The sequence below is a fragment of the Crocodylus porosus genome, unplaced genomic scaffold (genome assembly GCF_001723895.1).
Source record: "Crocodylus porosus isolate Cpor-Errol unplaced genomic scaffold, CroPor_comp1, whole genome shotgun sequence".
NCBI lineage: Eukaryota > Metazoa > Chordata > Crocodylia > Crocodylidae > Crocodylus > Crocodylus porosus.
Window position 1 is genome coordinate 1,779,606 of NW_017728916.1, and position 19,900 is coordinate 1,799,505.

General features: G+C 46.5%; 1 protein-coding gene across 4 annotated transcripts in view; it reads right to left on the bottom strand.

Annotated features, from left to right (window-relative positions):
• The window catches only part of LOC109310881 (relaxin receptor 1-like), a 48,298-nt gene extending 38,249 nt beyond the window's left edge, over positions 1-10,049 (bottom strand). For all 4 annotated transcript variants that reach the window (XM_019536225.1, XM_019536227.1, XM_019536226.1 and 1 more), the window contains exon 1: positions 9,685-10,049. In XM_019536225.1, coding sequence (XP_019391770.1) covers positions 9,685-9,733 — 49 coding nt within the window. In that variant the 5' untranslated portion in view covers positions 9,734-10,049. The remainder of the gene's footprint in view (positions 1-9,684) is intronic.
• Between the last annotated feature and the right edge of the window lie 9,851 nt (positions 10,050-19,900).

The window sequence follows — 19,900 nt, forward strand, 5'->3', positions numbered from 1 at the left end:
GAATCTTCGAAGCTCTCCAAAACTTTTCTGAAGATTCGGAGAGCTTCAAATCGATTCAGGCCTTTTTATTGGTCCCCTGGCTCAATTCAGATTCAGAGATTCAGCCACCAAATTGGGCCAAATCTCCTCTAAATCAAATCAGCACCTGAAGCTTTGCACAGCCCAACTGCCTGCAGTGCAATGGACAGGTCTCCACCCTCAACTATATCAAATCATTCAAGGCCGAGAAAAACGGTGTCTCCATTGCCAGGCTGGTAAAACCATCTGGTCTGAAGCCATCATCCTGGTATCTCATGCTAAGAAAGCATTTGTGCAGTAGGATTTTAGAGTAACCTTCATACTTACCTCTGCAGGACACAGAGTCTCAATTCAGATTCTGCTCCCCTCACTGACATGGTGAAGCACTGAACAGAAGGCAAAGGCTCTTTGCATTACCTACAAGCATCATTACCTGCATAGACTATGCTGAGAGCTTGTCTTAGGCATTTTACTTCAAAGCTGCCAGATCAGATTTGCCATTGGCTAGCAGAGGCCCAAAGTCATTACCACTTGTTGCCTGCCTGCAATCTGCTGGTTGTGCTGTACCTGTCCTAAGGGGAAGAACATTTCTTCAGTGGCAAGGACTATCAGGCTGGCAACTTTCACCTTGTGCTGCTCTTTACTCACTTAAAAGACAAGTTAGCGACCCAATATTCCTGTAACCTCATGGCCGATGAAGCCCCACAGTTAACTTTCCAAGCTCATTTCAAATCTGATTGTGGTGTCTGGCTCCCCAGAGGCTGCAGTCCTGGAGGATCAGATGATCTTCTTGACTGTCTGTCTCACTTCAATGAAAAGATAAAAGGAAGGGCTGAGCTTTGAGATTCATGCCTACTTTCACAGACTTCTGGGGCTCACAAGAATGAGAAAAAGGATATGGCCTCAGATCTGATGTGGTAGCACATATTTGCTTCCAGGAAAACATACTTTTACTGATTATATACCACTTTGAGAGTCATCCTATCCCTATGGATACTATAGATAGATTAGAAAGACTACAGCTAGACTTTCTGTATAGCCTTGGGCAAATCACTTGGTCTTTCTGTGGTCTGCATCTACAACATGGGAATAATAGCACTCTTCTATCGTACCAGGAGGTTGCAAGGATAAATATTTAAAGGTTATCAAATGGTCAGCACTACTGGAATGGGGATAATTCAGTTACTTAAGACAGGGAGGCACATTGCAGATACAATTAATATTTAGGATGTATATTATCCCCAAAAGTCATCAGGCAATCTTAAAAGCTGTGGTTCCTTCACTCTATGTACAGTTAGATCTTGAAGAAATGCTCACTTTTAGTTGTGGTGCCATTCTTTTCACAAGCTGAGCACAATCCCTAGTTCATGGTATTGCACAGCATCTTTGCCAGTGATGTGACCCAAGCTACACTGTGTACGGGTCAGATTCAGCTGCCCTCACAATCTGTGCATGGCTGGGTAGCTGGCCACAAGAGTGTGTGTGTGTGTGTGTGTGTGCATGTGCGTGTGCGCGTACGCACGCGTACACGTGGTGGGGCAGGACAGGGAGAAAGGGAAGGGAGAACAAATTCCATTATTTGCTTTCAAAGGTAAAGACAGCTGATGGGGAAGATGAAGCATGAAGGCCTGAGGATCCCAGAATAAACACAGGTATAAAAACAGCTTAAAGCTGTAAAATGGGTTATTTAATAGCTTGCAGGAAAGTCTCTAAGGCAAGTCAAAGCAGGGACAAATAAAACTCCTATCTGCCAACAAACTAAAGCTGAATTACTGAAGCCTCAACCTAGGGCATGAATCAATAGTCCTGGAAGACCCAAGAACATACATTCAAGAAATGCATAGAGATAAATAATAAAAAGCGTTATTAACTATATATATATGAAACAGGGGTTAGTGCCTGCAATTGACTCAAGATACAAAACGGTATGCGCTAGAAGGCTGCCCAAGGCCAAATCAACTTCTGCTGGCTGCCTTTCATTCCCTGAATCACTTGTCTTTTTGCCTGGTCAAGGCATTGAATCAAATCAGAGTTGAACTGGGTGGAAATGCACCGTTCTGTTTCTAGAGGTTGCTGAGCCTTAATTTTCTTCATTAGAAGGGCTTTATCTTGTTTGTTAAAAAATACTTTGGGTTGGCAGATAATAGCTGATAAGAAATGTTTATAGAAAAATTAAATAAATAAAAATGACATTGTGTCAAAATAGTGCATGTTTGCACCATATACTGTAAAATTTTATGGACAGCTGGAAGCCATGCCTTGAAATGGGTCCTTGGCCAAGCCTGCTTACGTTATTTAAGCTCATCATCATTTTGATATATGAGGGACAGCAAAAAAGATAGGATTTGGTTCTGGATGCTGGGGAAGGATCGTGGCTGCTTTTTGGGAGGCACGGCACAGAGAGGCGTTAAAAACCACCCTGGTGGCCCTGCAATTCTGGGCTGGCTGGAGATGAACCATCTCTATTTGCATTCTGGGGCTGTCTACAATGGAAAGTTTCACCAGAACGTGCCTCAAGTTACAGCACATCAACAGCTGTTGATGTTACTATGTCACTGGGTCCACTCTGGCATTATGCCAGTGGCTGCATGCCTATTGCAAGTTCATAATCTTCAGGGAGGTGGTTTTATTCACATGACAAAAAGGCTGGGTGTTGCCGGCTTCCCTCAGTGACGCGTGTGGACACATGCAAACCAGAGCCCACAAAAGGCAACTTCTGTTGACAAAAGTGCCAGTGTAGACTAAGCCTTTGTTACAGGCATAAGCAGTTCTGAGAAGAGGGCAAGGAGCCCGACGTAAGGCAAGGGTTGCTTGGGGCTTTCGCCAAGAGATGTATCAACCATCATCCCTTTCACTACATCCCTCATATGAGGAACTTGCTGTGGTTCTGAGCAGGTCCAACAATAGCTTGTGCTGTGTTACAATCTGTGATAGGAAACCGGAAAGGCTTTCAAAGACATGACCTCCTGTCTACACAGAGTCATCACAACTTGGGGTTTAGCTGAACTACTAGTTTTGAGGCCTGTTCCTGAGATTGCAGTAATTAGAGCCCTAGCGTGAGCTCTGTACAAGTGCTAAATGAAACTACACACCAATTACAAATTAACCACTCCATTCTAGGGGTAAGACAACCCCTTAGGAGGTTCTAACAAGCGTAAAGGAACCTGCCAGACTGCTGGCCTCTCTGCCACTCTTGTTTAGGGTGGTTCAGAAAGCTAGGGGAAGGGTTAATTGAAGTAGTAATGAGTGGCAGATAAAGCAAGCTCAATCATCTCTATAGACTCATTTCATCTCCAGCCCCATCATGGAAGTGTAACTTGAAAACAACTGGGTAATGCTATTAGAAACAAAAGAGGCTGAGCTAGCAGTGAAGCCACTTTGTCCCTGCTGCCTGCACATTCAGGACTACTGTTGTGCTGGGCGGGGTTTGGCACTCAACTTTTGCAGCAAGTCATTTTTCCATACCTGAGAACTGGGTGGTGCTTGTGATTAGTCAGTCTTTATAAAGCTTTTTTTTTTCTCCTTTGTGTTTCACTGAGTTACTTCAGATCTCCCCTTGGACCTTCCCAGCTCCTACCATGGCCTCACCAAGACTGACAAGGAGCAGTTTTCAGAGTGACCTGCACAATCCATGGCAGGAAATCTCAAGTCCATTGACTTCAGGCATTCCCAAGAAAAAGCAGGGCATGAGGTGTTCATATGCCATCAGCAGTACTCCAGAGCAGTGGTTCTCAAACTTGAAAATTGCTGAGGGTCTTGGCAGACCACTTAATAAACCTTTTTTAGTTCTATAAATCAATGCACACAACTTATATTTTAATATCAGTAGTCTTACCTTACAAGTACAGATAGTCTCGATTGTTCCGCAGCCTTTCTGCGGATCACCTGAATGGAGCGTGTGGACCAGTGGTGGTCCACAGACCACAGTTTGAGAACCTCTGCTCTAAGTTTCCTCTTCTTCTGAAGGAAATATAGCACCCGCTCAGAGGAATACAGTTGTTAGCCCTCATTCAGGGGAAGCAGTTGCTATGTCAAGGAACAGCAATACTTTATAAAGCTTAAAATGTGAAGTGTCCTGATCTGCCAATTATTAAGTAAAACATCCTTTTCAAGATTTGCTCTGTCAATGGGGATAGAGAGAAGTGCCACCCAAGAGTAGACACAAGTTAGTTGTGTTAGTCTGAAACCAAGCAGAAGGCAGGGTAAATTTGCAGCTTATGGACTAAATTAGATCTATGTCGCAATGGGGATTTTCACTTTGTTTAGGCCAAGACTTGACTCCCAAAACACATCTGAGCCTTTAGCTACTGAAGTACCTTCTGTCTAAATAATCTATGCATTCATTTAAATAAAAAAAGAAACAGGAGACTCCTGTTAGCAGATGTAACCCACAACTGTTTTTGCAAAGCTTTGCGTGTTGCATTTCATTTCCAACACGCATGTCTAACCTGCATTTATTCATGGCTGGTTTATACCCCTTTGTCCTTGTATTAACATTGTCCCTTGCCTTCAGTAGTTCTTTACTTTCCCTGGTTTGTACCTTCCACCAATGTATTTTACAAACAGTGGGTGCGTCTACACATGCATTAACGCTATTTAGTTAATGCACATTAAATCTAGTACCTCTGGGCACCTCTACATGAGCGTGAGGCTGTTCCAATGTGCTGGAATTCCAGCACATTGGACCAGACTCAGTTAATTCAGTCTGCTGGAGTGTGGCAATTACTGTGCTCCAGCAACCTCCTGCATTTCATGTATCAGTGTCCCCATGCTTAAAAATGGTGGTGGGGGCACTTGGTCTAAAGCTCATCAAATGAGCTTTAGTTCAAGTGGCCCCACCACCATTTTTAAGTGTGGGGATGCTAATACATGAGATGTGGTGGCCCTTTAATTACAGCAGCTCTCGGAGCCACTCTAATTAAAGCAATGCTACCACCACCACTGGAGCATGTGTAAAAGTGTTCTCCATTGTGAGATACTAGGAAAATGCACATTAGCCTGTCTTAATACACTAAAGAGCACAGTTTTTAAGTGACGCTTAATGAACATTAGCCTATTTTAATGTGGATTCACTAAAAGCATAGGGTGTTTATAGATGTACTTGGGGGTAGGGGGGGAAGTGTTTTAATTAGAGCGGCTCTGAGAGCTGCTATTATTAAAGTACCTGGAGCGTCAGGTGTATCAGCATCCCCATGCTGAAAAATGGTGGTGGGGGTGCTTTAACTAAGGTTTGTTGAATGAGCTTTAATTAAAGCACCCCACCACCAGTTTTCACCGCAGGAATGCTGATGCACATGATGCTGGAGTTTGCTGGAGCACAGTAATTACCATGCTCCAGAACACTTGTTTAACTGAGTCTGCTCAGATGTGCTGTAATTACAGTGTGTCAGAGCAGCCTCACTACATGTGCATAGGTGCCCATAGTTTTTTAGTGATGCTTTAATGCACATTAAAATAGCCTAATGTGTATTAAAGTACACATATAGATGTGCCCACTAGGTAAGCAGTATCCCCTGAGCCTTCAGTTTGTTAAAATAAACCAATTAAACTTTCCTAGCCCTCTCCTGTAAAATGGGCTCTCCATTTTCCATTTTAATATACCTTCTCTGCACTTGTTCAAGATGGAGAGCTGAACAAACAGCTGGGGAACTCCTCATAAGGTAGCAGATGTCTGGAACCAGTGGGAAAAGGAGGAGGTATTGCCCTACCTGTACTTTGGATCATGTTTTCATTAACTTTTTAACCCAGAAAGCAGATCTCCCCTTCACCTCCCTGTGCTTACTGTTGTAAAGGCTGGAATATCATATACTATTATGATATACTGGCCAGGACAGGTGACAGTGTCCCCAGGCTCTATTACCCCTCACTCTGACCCAAAGAGTATTGCACTGAACAGAACTTTGATTTTCTGGCCTGTGATTACTCAGGCACAAGTCCCAGCAAAGCCAGGCGAGGTTTGTCCAAGTAAGGACTTTCAGGTCTCAGCCATAGTGCTGGTAGGTAGCATTCTGGACTCCCTGCAAGCATCATTTCTTTAGGAGAGCAGGAGTTTAAACTGGTATTGAGACTACAGACTGTACTTGTAATGAAAGAGGAATTTCTACTGTAACCAGCCTTTCCTCATCCCATCATCCAAGGGAAGCCTCCAGCCCAGCTTGATCTCTTTATTTTCACAAGCAGGAAACCCGTTTTTCCCCCTCTCCATTAAGGCCAGCGGAGAAAACAGAGCTACCGTGTCTCAAGGGGTGCCCACTGCACAAACGAGTTGCTTTGAAGCCAATACCACTTTTACATCATGTGGACTCTTTGTGCCGGTTTCAGCATTTCAAAGCAACTGCAAACAAGACATAACTAAACAAGTGCAGAGAAAGTACAAGTGGATGATTAAAGAGGCAAGGAGAACTAGCCCAGGGAGTGATAGAAAAAACTGCAACTGCCTCAGCCCTTAATAGATATAATACTTTCTCATTAACATTTAAGGCAAAGGCTGGATTTAGAGGAGAATGCATCCAAAGATACAAGGGAGAGTGAGAAGATTCAAAAGAGAAGCCATGAAAACAGTTCTTAACTCTTGACCCTCAACCCTCTTTCAACCCCATTACTTGAGGCATTCCAGCCAGCACAGCATATATCAGCCTGTGTTTGTCTTGGATTAAAGATTAGTCCAAGACAAAATCTGAACCCTGGACCACAGCAAACTATTTCGGCTTTGTGCCTCAGGCCCATTTTGAGTCACCCTGCCAGGCTACTGGAATCGCTTAAGTTGGTTTATGAACTAGTAGCATTAATGGAAATTTTCTAAATTCCTAGTGACTTCAGAGGAATTGGATCAGGACCTTATTTGCTCAGTTCCTGTTCTCAGATGCAGCAATATAAATAGTAAAGAAAACAGTTTATTAAAGTAGGGTTTTTCCCAAGAGTGTAGATCCACTCACCTTCCCAGGCAACACTGAACTCTGCAGTTGGCCTTTTCTGTGATCAGTTTTTGTGCTCCAAATCAGGGCACCCTAACTAGGATTTAGAGGGAACTTTTCTTATGCATGAGGGAAATGCTGAGTTAAGATATTGTAAAAGAATGGGGAAGGATAGGGAGGAGATGAAAGAATAAATGAATGGAAGAAGAAGGCAAAGCCATCTGTAATGAATAGGATAAGGGGCGTATGAGTAAATCAATTTCTTTTTGACTATTTCTTCTGGTTCCCATGCTTGTGTCTTGGTAGCTTGATTGTTATGTGAACCTGGCATTATAGCAAAGGATTGTGCTTTGTCAAGTTCAATGTGAATTCAGATTGGAAACTGCTGAATTCCACTTGAGAATCAGATTGTACATGTGATAGTTGTCACAATGCACATGTGCAAAAATGTAATTTGTATGTCTTAACAGTGTCACACACTACACGTGTACCAGTTTTAGGGGTTTAAATGACTTTCCATCATTGCAAACTAAACTTCATATGGATGTAGTTCACTTTACAATGTTGCAAAGTGCAACAATACAGCTGTCAGCTTGTCCCCCTGGCCATGAGAGAAGTAGGCAGGCTCCACAGAAAAAAAAAGATCGGGCCCCTCACAGCTGCAGCCTTCAGCAGGTGCCTGGCTGCCACAAGCCTGCCAGGGGAGCACCTGGAAGGCTTCTGGCAGGTGAGCTCAGGGAAGAGTTGGATTAGGCTAGGCGCTGCCTGTGACTGAAGGGGCACCCACCTGCTAGCAGCCTACCCGGGTGGCCCCAGGGGGGTACCGCAGCTGTGTAGGGAAGGACTGGTTTCCCCTGGAGTTCAGAGGCCACTCTGCCCAATAGCAGCTTCCCCTCTGGCTGCAGGCAGGCTCCAGCTCTGACAAAAAGAAAAAGAAGAAAGGATTGAGCCCTTTGCTGTAATGTGACAGAAAAATTGAAATGATGGGTTTCAATTAAAAACACACCATTTCAATTTAGGGGACATAAAATAAAACTTTTGGGATTAAACCCCCGTCATGCGTACAAGTGCCCCCAGACACTAACCACACTCACTTCAGAGCTGCCAGAACCCCAGCGTAAATTCAGCCCTGCCTTTGACAGGACCTTTTGTGGCAGCCATGCAGCAAAGCCAAGTTACAGGCTTACTTTTATTTCCTCATTCCCTGAGTCAAAATGAGTGGGTGAAGAACAAATTCAGCCATAAGCACTTGTTAAACAGAGCAGTGCATTATAAAGGCATAAATATTGGGCTGGGAGACAGACACACCTGAGTTCCAGTTCTGGCCCTGACTCACTGGGTGGTCTTGAGGAAATCACTTGAATTTCTCACACTTCAGTTTGCACACCTGTAAAATAGAGACACTACTGCATAGTTCTCAGGCAGCTTATTTGGTGGGTGAGCCTATGTTGGTGGATAAGCCTATGCTATAAAGCACAGCATATTATCCTTTCAGCCAGAGATTCTCCAGAACAGCTTCTCATTCTGGGGGACTTTCCAGAAACAGATATATGGCACTTGGAAGATCCCTGTCTCTGCTGCTAGAAAGTCTGTCCCTACAGAGCCAGAGCCAGAGCCAGAGCCAGAGCCAGAGCCAGAGCCAGAGCCAGAGCAGTCTCTGTGTTACAGTAAACTGACTTTATGATTAGTTCTTATCTCTTCTCTCCTGTCCTGCAGAATCCTCTCTCTTTTGTGGCCTCACAGAACCACCCCCTATAGAAAGCACATATCCTTACACACCAGTGCAGAACCAGCAGCTTAGAGCTAGGCTCAGAATATACACAACCTGGCACACAACCCTTTGGGAGTGATGTCTCCTCTTCAGCACATACTTTGGTCCTTGTTTGGATAGCCCTTTTGGGTATACATATCTGTCCAGCACAGTCAAAGTCAGTACCACATGCTCTGCACACGATATATATAGTTGCTTTCATCCTGGTTGATATATATGTGTGTGTGTGTATATATATATATATATATATATATGCTACTAACAGTGTTAAACCTTGCAACTCTCAAAGGATTTTGCTTTTGCAGCCTTTTGCCCTACCTCAACAGTGAAAACAAATAGAAATTTGATTTGAGGCAGGAAGTTTTCTCCTCTCACTGTTGGGTGTTTTCTCTTCATCTCACATCTCACAGCTGCTAGGGAAAGAGAAAACTTTGCCTTGTCCCTGCCAAACAGTAAAGCACGATCTATCAGATTAATACCCAAACACTGATTAACACTCAAACACTGATTTCTGGCTTTGAACCTTATCCCTTTCCAGAACAGAACTGCACGTGTCCCTTCATCATCTGCTCCTTATCCAACCTGACGCAAATCTTGCCCGTGTATTAAGTCCTGTGAAGAGTGCGCTTCTCTATCTGCTCTCACCGAAATGTCACGTTCATTCTCTGCTCCATTTGGACAAGTGACAAAAGTGCAACTTGCAGTTGTTTCCTCTCCTCTCAGTCTCCAGGTAACACAGGAGCCCAGAATAGATTACAGGAAGGACAGGAGCACTCAAAGATAAAGACATGCTGCTAGATTTGGTAAAGATGTAAAGAGACACAAACACTGGTGCAGATTTTCAGACATTACCATTCCACTCTCTATCCCAGCTAACAAGTGCCAAACCGATCCTAAAGCCATTTTTACAACATCTTAACACAGAACATGTAGCTATTTGCTTCACTTTGGATAAAGTGAGCTGCAAACACAGTCACTTACTTGTAACAGCTTGGAAAAGCGAAGGCAGAATAATCAGGAACAGCTTCATGCCACTAGCTCCTGTAACCGTGATCCCAGCCTAGAAGTGATCTAGGAGTTGTCAGCGCTACTGAGGAGCAAGGGGAAGGTGAGGCAGGAAGGGGATTCTGGAGATGGCGTGGATGTCCTTTAATTATTCTTTTTGAGACCTGCGGTGTCCCCCGCGAGCACTGCCCACACCGACACGAGAGATGCTGCAGGTTCCTCTGTCTGAAGCATTCTTAGGCTCTGTAAAGTCACGTGCCATGTTCCATCCTGCACTCCAGAGAGAGCCGTCCCAAGGCCAATCAGAGCAGACCGGCAGCTCCTGGCATCCTTACGCTGAAATCCTGGGGAATGAAAGAAAGAGAGAAAAAAAAAGTAAAGATTTAAGGAGTTAAGACTATTTCCCCCCTTGACTCACTTGCCTGTCACATGAACCAGGGAGAATCGAGTTCAAGAGGGCAGAAGGCTGAATGGTGGAATTGTTTATATGTCCTCATCCCCGCTGAGGTTGATTTTGAAGGCAGGCAGCCCTGTTAGTCCTTGCCGTCTCTGTCTGTTGTTGTAGGTGGTTGCATGGTTGAGGGGAGCTGGGTGGAGTCGTTCCCCTCTACACTGCCCAGGTCCTAAGGAGGAGATGGGAAGAGGAGGTGGGGATTTTTTTCATTGGGTCAGATAAGCCCTGGCCAGAGGGCCCTCTGCTGGAGACACAGCTTAATGATCACTACAGCAACTTGGCAATCTTTCCTGTCTTCGCACAACAATGTTGCCCTGCTTCAAGTCCAGTCATGTAATTAACTCCATCTCCAGCATGGACACAGTTAAATTAGTGCAGCATAAGAGGGCGTATTTCAGTAAGCTATCACCATACTTGAAGAGAAATAAGCTACAGTGGTCTAAATCACCTTTATGCACCTACGCAAGGATTGTGCCAATAATTAGGTCCATTAAAAAAAAATCACACTTTAATCAACTTAGTGAATCTGTGAGTTGATCAGACCCGAGGACTGGATTCTGGCCAGCGCTCATAAAAGCCTGCCTGGTTTTTCACTCACAAAAATTTAAATGTACAAATGTCTGCAAATGGCTTCAGGGGTAAAGGTTTTAGCTGTGTTGGTCTAAGGGAAGGGCAGACAAGTTGTTTTGTGTAAATCTTATAGTTTTTTATTATACCAGCTCAAAAGGGCTTAGCATGCTTGTTTAGCAAGTCAGCCAAGCCTCACACTGGCAGCCAGGAAGCGCTAGGTCCTATTCCTGCCCCTGCCACTGGTCTCAGTCATGGTTTTCACTTAGCAGTTTATAAACATTCCTCATTTATGACTCCGGAGACCTCTGTAAGCTGGGTTTGTATGGATAATGACAGAAGGAAGCATGACTAGATTAAGTGACTTGTCTAAGCTCACCCAGTAATCCAGAAGCAGGTTGTCTTGCTAAGTGAGAGAATTGGCAACCAAATAGAGGAACTCTCCAGTTTTGCTCAGCTAACAGGCAGGTGTAAAGTGTAGGAGGGCTGCCCAGACCTGGAGGCACAGAACCTCCTGCCAAAAAATGTAGTAGTGAGTTTTCCACTCAGTCAGGGCAGCACAGAAAGGAACGTATACCTGCTGTCTTCCATCTCATGGGCAGTCTGTCACATAGCCAAGGGAGACCTCTGCTTGTGATATCACCTTGAATCGTGACTGGTGAGCCTGAACTGGAACCCCCGGTCCAGACACTGTGAACCTCAGAGGACGTTTGCATTCAGAGCTGGATGAGTTTGGGACAAGACTTGGTTGGGTCCGTGCAGTAAATGGACCCACACCTGAGCTCCACACCTTGCAACGTGCTTTGGGGTTGTTATTTTGCTGGAGGAAAGCAACAGGGTCAGTGGGAGAACACTGACTTTGGCCCAGCACGTAGAAGCAGCTCAGCAGAGAGCAGAACAGAGTCATGTTCCTAAGGTTTGGACTTTAGATATAGAGAACATAAAGAAGCTCATCTCCTGGACACATGTGCCCAGGGATCTGAGACAGCAGCAAGGAGCTTTTGGGAGGGGAAGCAGGTGAGGGGACACAGTAACATGTAAAGCCTGGAGTGAGGTGGAATCGAAGGGACGACATCTCAACACAGCCCTGGGTTTCTTTCCTGCTTGTTTCATCGCCCAGTATAGATCACATTACATCCAATGGTCTGAGCTATTGCTGATGGGTACAGGTCCATGTCGGGGACAGCCGGGGGCGGAAAGCACTGGGAAGGATCATGCCTCTGCTGCCCTCTATGTAGTGCACACACCATTTTCCAATGTACATGATGAGGGATCCTGGTTTTCTTTGATAAAACAAAATCCCCAATTTTTGGATTAAAAAAGTAACCCAAAATCCACATTTTTCCATGATTAAAATGAAATGCTACTATTTATATATTTATATATTAGTGGTATTTCAGTTGAATCATGAAAAAAGAGAATTTTGGGTTACTTTTTAACATCTGAAAATTGGGGATTTTTTTTTATCAGAGAAAACCAGGATCCCCATTCATGACCAATGGTGGGTAGCAGCAGGAAAGGAAAATGTGCAAGGTTTTTAGCAGCCCTGCAGCATGCACTAACCAAAAGGCCAGCTACTTACTTCCTTTGTAAAAGTTGCTAGATAGAAACCTAGACTTGGATGGTGTGTGCTTAGCACCCAGATTTTAGCACCCAGCACCATGAGCAGATTTCTGAAATTCGTGTTGGTATGATTGTTCAAGCTCTTTAGCTTTAAGAGGTGCTGCTCCGAGTGATCAGCTGTGGTCAGCATCTTTATTGAAGCATCCGCACATGGCAAAGCTTCTAACAAGGTGACCAATTTAAATGTCAAAGAAATCAGCCAGCCATCACTCAGATGGGGCTTCAGCTTTCTGGGTACTGTCTACAGTGGCCATAAAAACTTGTAACCATTTCTTTTCCACTCTTATGGGACAGATACACCCAGCTGCAGCAGCTTCTGAATGTTGAGGGGGGGAAATATCTTTCTGGGCTAAGAAGAGTCTTCTGGTTCAATGCTTATCTACCAACAGCCAAGGTACAGTACTTGCTTGTTTACAGTTTAACCATAAGTGCCCTGTAATATGTTGTCTTTTTCCAACCTCTTCTAGTCTAAGTTCCCAAAGCTTTTTCTAAACAATACTATAACTCATGCCATTCAGTAAGAAGCAGGAAAAGTGCAGTAGAAGCTTTGCAAATGGTTGAGCTGATGGTAAGGAACATGGCAAAGGTTGGAGAGCAAATTCTTCACAGTGCGGGGCTAAAATCCAGAAGCTCTGACCTCACAAATTTCTGCTCTAAGCCCATAAATCATACTTACTGCAGGGAAAAGGCTCCTCCAAGTCTCTTTTCCAAATGCCTCTTGTGATATCAGAATGCTAAATTCTAGAGATCAAACACCCAAGAGTTATTAATTAAAAGAAGCAAATATGTCTGTACACCGTAAACACCAGAACCAGCACAATGGGTTGAAGTTCATCTCAGCAGTGCATGGAATTAGCTTATACGAGGGATATCAAATTTATCAGGCCCTATGGTCTGGACAAGTGATACAGGGTTGGTCCGTGGATGTAGCATGTGCCCTAGACTGGCCCCACATGCTTAGTGCAGTGCATGGGCTGGGCCAGGGCATGCTACATACAGTGTGTGGGTCCAGTCTGAGACCAATGGGAAGCACCATGGGTCGGATGACAGGACTTGACCCACAGGGTATATTTTTGACACCCCAGCTTCCATGCCCGTGACTATTTTATATGGGCATTCCTAATTAATTTCAGTGCCTATTTTAAACCAGATTGGATTTCTTTCTATACTAGCTTATAGGCGGCACTGCAGAGAAAATCCCTGTTATTTTCACCACCTTGTGCCCAAGGGCACCAAGCACAACTGACTATGATGAGAGCTGCAGAGGCTGTAAAACAAGACACTATGTATGCACAAACTGCTGCACCAAACACAGGACTGTGCAACTTCAGGGGAGGCACCCATGTGCTGATGCTGTCCTTTGGGGAACTGGGAGCTGGTTAGAAAAAACAGTTGGTGGCGCTCCCCCATACAATAAGCTGCCACCCCAGATGAGACACTAGGGTGGAGAGTGGGGGCATTTGGAGTATGAAAGAGCATGCTTGTTGGGCTGTTTATGCTCATATCTTTCTTGCTGGGGATCTAATATACCTAAAGGCTCTATTTGAGTTCTTGGGCTCTCTCTCTTCAAAACCATCAGGACACTGCTCACCTGCAAAACCCAAATGCGATGTTGCTCACAGTGAATTGTGCAGGCTTTTTATCCTCTCTCATGATCAGTAAAAGAACAGCAAGGTACATGTTGAAAATGATCATCCCAGGCCATTGGAATTACTCACCCATGGAGGTGAATGGGGTTCTGACTCCAGGCTCAGCTCTGTGTCAATAATTCCTTCGAACTATGAAACACTCAATAACACCTAAAACAGTGATTCCCAACCAGGGTGCCGCAGCAACTGAGGGTGCCTTCAGATCGTTTCATGGACACCATGGGGTGCCACACTAGGTTAGCAATGTTGGGTGTGCAAACACGATTCACAAAATAAACCCAGAGGGCGCATCCCAATGAGCATGCATGTGCAGGGGCACACATTTCCTGTGGGACAAATAGCAGCAGTACATATTTGTGTTGCTTCTATATGTCCCTAGGCATGCCCCTGCACACACACTCCAGAGCATGGCAGAGTGACCCGGGTGAGCTAGAGGAGTCTGAGGTCTACACTTGTGCTGGCCCTAGCAACCTTACTGGAGTCCTGGGGGCTCCCAGGGCACCAGTGGTGCTTACCTGGCTGCCTGGAGCCTGGCTAGCAGTCAGAGCATGACTGGTTGGCCAAGCTCCCTTTCTAGCAGCCTGTATGCCATGCTGTTTTTTCAGAAGCAGTTTTTGTGACACTGGGATCTCCTGGTGTCCAAGAACTCACTGTGCTGCAAATTAGCAATATGCCAAATGGGTGTATGTGCACTGTGTGTGGTTTGTGGCACCTCAGACTGCTTTGATGCACCACAAACCACATATGTGCACTCATTTGGATGTGCCCAGACATTTTAAATGGGAATCTGTACTGTCAAGAACATTCTGACTTCCAGTTGTCTTTCCGAGTTCTTTGCAGTGGAAGAACTGCTCTATTATTTTTCTGTAGTCTAATCATGAGTGAAAACAAAACACTGGCTGTGAAAAAGGCTTACCTTGTGAAGCTGGGAGGCGGCGAAAGTGAAACCGTGGTGGGCGGAGCCACTTTGGATACACTTCAAAGAGAAAAAAAGCAGACAAGCTGGAGGGATCCAGGAATGGCTCCTGCATTGGCTTGGATGTGCTTTATACAGGCATGCCAGGGCCGACTGGCTGGCTGGATGCCTGGAGCCAGGCTAAAAAGCCTGGTGGAACACCACCCTGGGGGACCAGAGGTGGAGTCCCCAGTGCAGCAGGGAGGGCAAGAGCCCACGAAAAACCCACAAGGGAGGCCTTGGTGGGCACCCCAGGAGGGGGTCACCTCAGGACTGTATAGGCAGCCTAGATTGGAGTCGCTATCCACAGAGCCACTGTGGACAGCCACGACCTTCAGGAAAGACTGGAGCCTGGTGGGACCCAGCGGCATGGCAGGTCAACCGCAGCTGTCAGACAATCAAATACAACCCCAGAAGAGGGACAAGGTACCAAGCACGGATGCTATATAGATGAAGAAAGAGGGCCACCAGAGTTGCCCATGAGGAGGGGGGGTGTCGCTACGGCCATCAGACCCGGTGGACTCGAGCATGGCAAGAACCCGGAACATCATCCTTGATTACGAATGGTTCCATTACAGTTGGCGGTAGGCAGGGTGTAGGGGAGGCGGAGCCCCACGAAAAAGCTGCAAAGGAATACACCTGGGGGGGGAAGCATGAGGGGAAGCGGGACCAGAACATGGTCCTCCCAACTGAAATAAAATGATCATCAAAGATGTGGCAGGCAAGGCTCCTGGTGCATCATCCTAAAGTTGCCCAGCGACTGGCCCATTTGTCCCGAAGAAGCCACAGCCAGGCTCGAGTGGACGTTGCATGCACAACGTCTGGTAGAGAGACACGGGAGTTTACGCTGGCATTTTCCAAGGTGAGTCTGAAGTCTAAAAATGAATGCCTTGTGTCTAAAAAGGTTGAGAACTGATGATTTAGAGAGTTAGGAGGATGTTCCAAGAAAGATGAGATGTGGCAAACAGGACAGTAACTTTAGACGTGTGCTAGTCTAGTGCAGACAGCTAGCCCTGTCTAGTAGGGCTGTGTGAAATGCCTGTGTTTTGTTTTGGTTTTGGATTCGTTGTTTCGGAGGGACAGTGTTTCACTTTCGCATTTCGGAGGGCTGTCTGAAACGTCTGTGCTTTGTTTTGATTCGGAATTGGCATTACAGAGAGACGGTGATTTGTTTCAGTGTTTTGAATCACTGTCTTGTTTCACTTTGGCCTAAACTGTTTTGGAGCTGTTTCAGAAATTCGACGGTGTTTTGGCCATAGGCTATAACGGGCAATCACAAAACTGCCTATAACTTTGCCATTTCTTGCCTGATTCAGATGAAACATGCAGGAATGCTAGCCCCTTCTGAGGCCATAACACCTGCCAAGTTTCAAGGAGATAGGTGCAGGGGGTTCTAAGAAACTGTACCTCAAACTATTCAAAGCAAAACTTGTGATGTATGAGTGTAAAGGTAGAGTGGGATGAAAACTACAGGGACTGTAGCCTCAGCTGAGGCTATGAAGTCTGCCAGGTTTCAAGGAGATAGGTGCATGGGGTTTCTGGGAAACTACCTCAGGCTGCCAACAAGCAAAACTCATGACATGTGTGACTGCGTGTGTGTGTTATGGTGTGCCCTCAGTGGTGCTGGGGCCTCTACATGACACAGTAGTGTGCCCCAGTGAGGACTCCTCCTCTCCTACTGCCTCATCCTGGTCCACCACTATAAATAACAACAGGTAATAACTTAGTAAGAAGCACAATAGCACCAGCAGCATCTCAGGCAGCCAAACTGTGACAGAGCCTTTCTTTCCTCTCCTGCAGGAGCTTCACACCACTTTTCACAGACAGGCGTATGACCTTCACTTCATCAACCTCCTAGATGCAGAAACTCATGGACTTAATATAGATATTGGATTTATGACACACTACAACCTGCCTGACATCTGACTCCCCAGGTATCTCTCCACTTTTATCTGTTACATCCCCTTCCCCCCTACCCCAGCCTGTCTCTCACACCCTGATGCCTCCATTTCCATTTTCACTGACTAGCTTTTTTGCCTGCATTGCATGCCAGCCTCTGGCTTCTTTACTATTCCTTCCATCCAGGAACAGCACACACACCAACTGCAGGTGCTTCCTCAGCCTGATGAAGTGTTTTAAACCCGAAAGCCCATGCCTCACAGATGGCATTCCAGGCACCTAAGCTGCCTCGGTGTTACCTGCCCAAGACTGAGGTCTGGTGCATCTGGACCCCACCATGAAAGCCAAGCTCTTGGCCCACATTGGCAGTGGCTGGCATGGAAGAGACTGGCTGGTGATGGTGCTGGAAGTGCTGGCACGGGAAAGTGGATCCCCCTCTTCCACATCCCCGCACCTCTGCCCTTCTGCCTCCCTGATTCTGTTCACTAGCACCTCTGTCCAGTGATTGAGGGTCCTGGTGCTGCCAATGCACATGCTCCCCTTCACCTTTGGGTTGCACATGTCCACCAGCATGTGGACCGTACTGTACTGCAATGGATCTAGCCATTTCCTGATGCCCTTCTTCAGCCGCTTCACCAGTGCCTATACCTCTGGTGAAAGTGGCTTGCCCCAGCCAGGAACATTGATACCCTAGAGCTTCTTCATTTGGTTCTCAAGCTCCTTGACTATGGGGATCACCTGGCTAAGGCAGGCATCACCGGTGTTGAGGGTCTCGGTGGCCTCAAGGAATGGCTTAAGGACCAGCAAGATCTGGGAGATGGTATTCCAGTCATCTCTGTTAAGGGGGTCACCAATCCCAATCTCCCCAAGGAAGTCCATCTCATGGATGGACTTCTGTTGCTCTACCAGCCTCTTCAGCATCAAGTATGTGGAGTTCCACCAATTATCCACATCCTGGATGATTTTGTGCTGTGGGACGCTCAGCTCTGCTTGTTTGTCCTGCAGCATCTTGCCCCGCCACTTGTTACTTTGGTGGAAGTAGCCTGCCACCTTCCTGCATTTTGAAATGAGCTGGCTGGTGGTGTTGGCACCATCACCAGCAGTCCTGTCCCACTCCAAAGTGTCCTTGACTATGAGATAGAACTTGTGTGCCACACAGCGGATGCCACCAAAGTTGACATCGCGGACTGCCTTGACCTTGTTGGCCCCATTGTCAGTGACCATGAGCCCACAGTGAGCTTGCCCTGCCCAATAAGCCACCCCTGCACCACGTGTTTCATAGCTCCTATGACCTCTGTAGCCGTGTGAGAATCATCCATCACCTCGACTGGAAGGAGAGCACACCGATGGCCTGACTGATCGCACCAGTGCCCTGTGAAGGAGAGGTAGGCATTAGGGCCGTGTGAAATTTTGCCAGCCGTTTCATTTTGACGCAGTTTCGACTTGTTTTGAGTTTGAAACAGCAAAATCAAAACGAAACAGATAGCTTCGAAACAGCCTTGTAACAATATGAGGCAAGTCAAAACGTTTTGAAATTTCTGAAACGTTTTGAGTTTCGAAGCTCAACCTGGGCTTGCCTATAGGGAAACAGAAACTAAAGTAAGGGGGCAAGGTGTGCTCTCATTATTGACTGTGTGGCTGGCCAGTAACTGTCATCCTTCCCTGAGGTCCCTTCCAATCCCAGCGTTCTGGGGGAGGGATGGAAAAACTGCATAAAAGGCCCTGCTTTCTGCCTTGGTGTCAGTTGAGTAAGGGCACACCTTAACACACACACAGTGTCACCCACCCATGTCACGAGTTTTGCCTCTCAGCAGCTAGGGGTGCAGGACCCCAGAACCCAGACTCCCCCTGCACCGATCTCCTTGACAGCTGGCAGTCTTCGTGGCCGCAGCAGGGCCTAGCAGGCCTGCAGCTTTCACCCTGCTGCACCTTAACACACACAGTGTCACCCATGTCATGAGTTTTGCTTGTCTGCAGCTTGAGGTGGAGTTTCCCCCAAGCCCCTGCACCTGTCTCCTTGAAACCTAGCAGGCTTTGTGGCCTCAGCAGGGGCTAGCATGCCTGCAGTTTTGACCCCACTGTGGCTTAACACATAGATGTGATGTGAGTTTTTCACTTTCAAGAGTTTGAGGTGCAGTTTCCCTGAAACCCCTGCACCTATCTCCTCAAAACTTGTCATATTTCATGCCCTTAGAAAGAGCTACCACTCCTGCAAGTTTTATCCAAATCAGGCCAGAAATGACACAGTTATAGGCTGTTTTGAGTTTCTCCATTATAGCCTATGGTCGAAACGTTGAAAGCGTTGAAACAGCTGAAGTGTTTTAACAAAATGAAATGGAACAGCAGTTTCGAATCAAAATGACATTTGAAAAAAAATGCTGTTCCGTCAAAACAGACTGGTGTCATTTTGCACAGCCCTGGTAGGCATGATCTCCATCCACCCTGGCTGCTCCAGATATCTGAGGTCAAGTGCAAGGCCACCCACAGATCTGCCTTGTGCAGTTCCTCCCTCAAGTACTCTCTCCATGCCTCAGACAGAGAGGGCACCACCGTTCTGCTGAAGGTGGTGCATGTGGGCACTTGGTAGGATGGAGCCATGACTGCCATGAGCTGCCTGAACTCTGGCCGCTTAACTAGGGAGAATGGCTGGCCACCCAGAGTCAGCATCTCTCCAATGCTGTGGGTGATCTCGGTCACCTTTGCAATCCCCCCCCTTTCTGTTCGCCTTTGTCCCACTGTTCCAGGATGGCCTGCCTCTGCTTCAGGAGGATGGGGGCTTTGGAGCGAGAGAAGGACTTCTGTTTGGGCATGCTCCCACTGGTGCCAGACTTAGGAGGATCAAAGGCCTTGGAGGTCAGGAGCAGGGGGGAGAAGAGGGACACAGGCGCACGTGTGTCCTTCCCACACGTGTGCCTCCTTTCTGGACCCGGAGCGGAGGAGAGTGCAGCAGTAGCAGCGGCGGCGGCGGTGAGCGGAGCAGCTGAGGGGGCAGCAGCAGCTGATCCCCCTAAGGTAAGTGGGGCTGAGGGACTGAGGGGCCGGCGC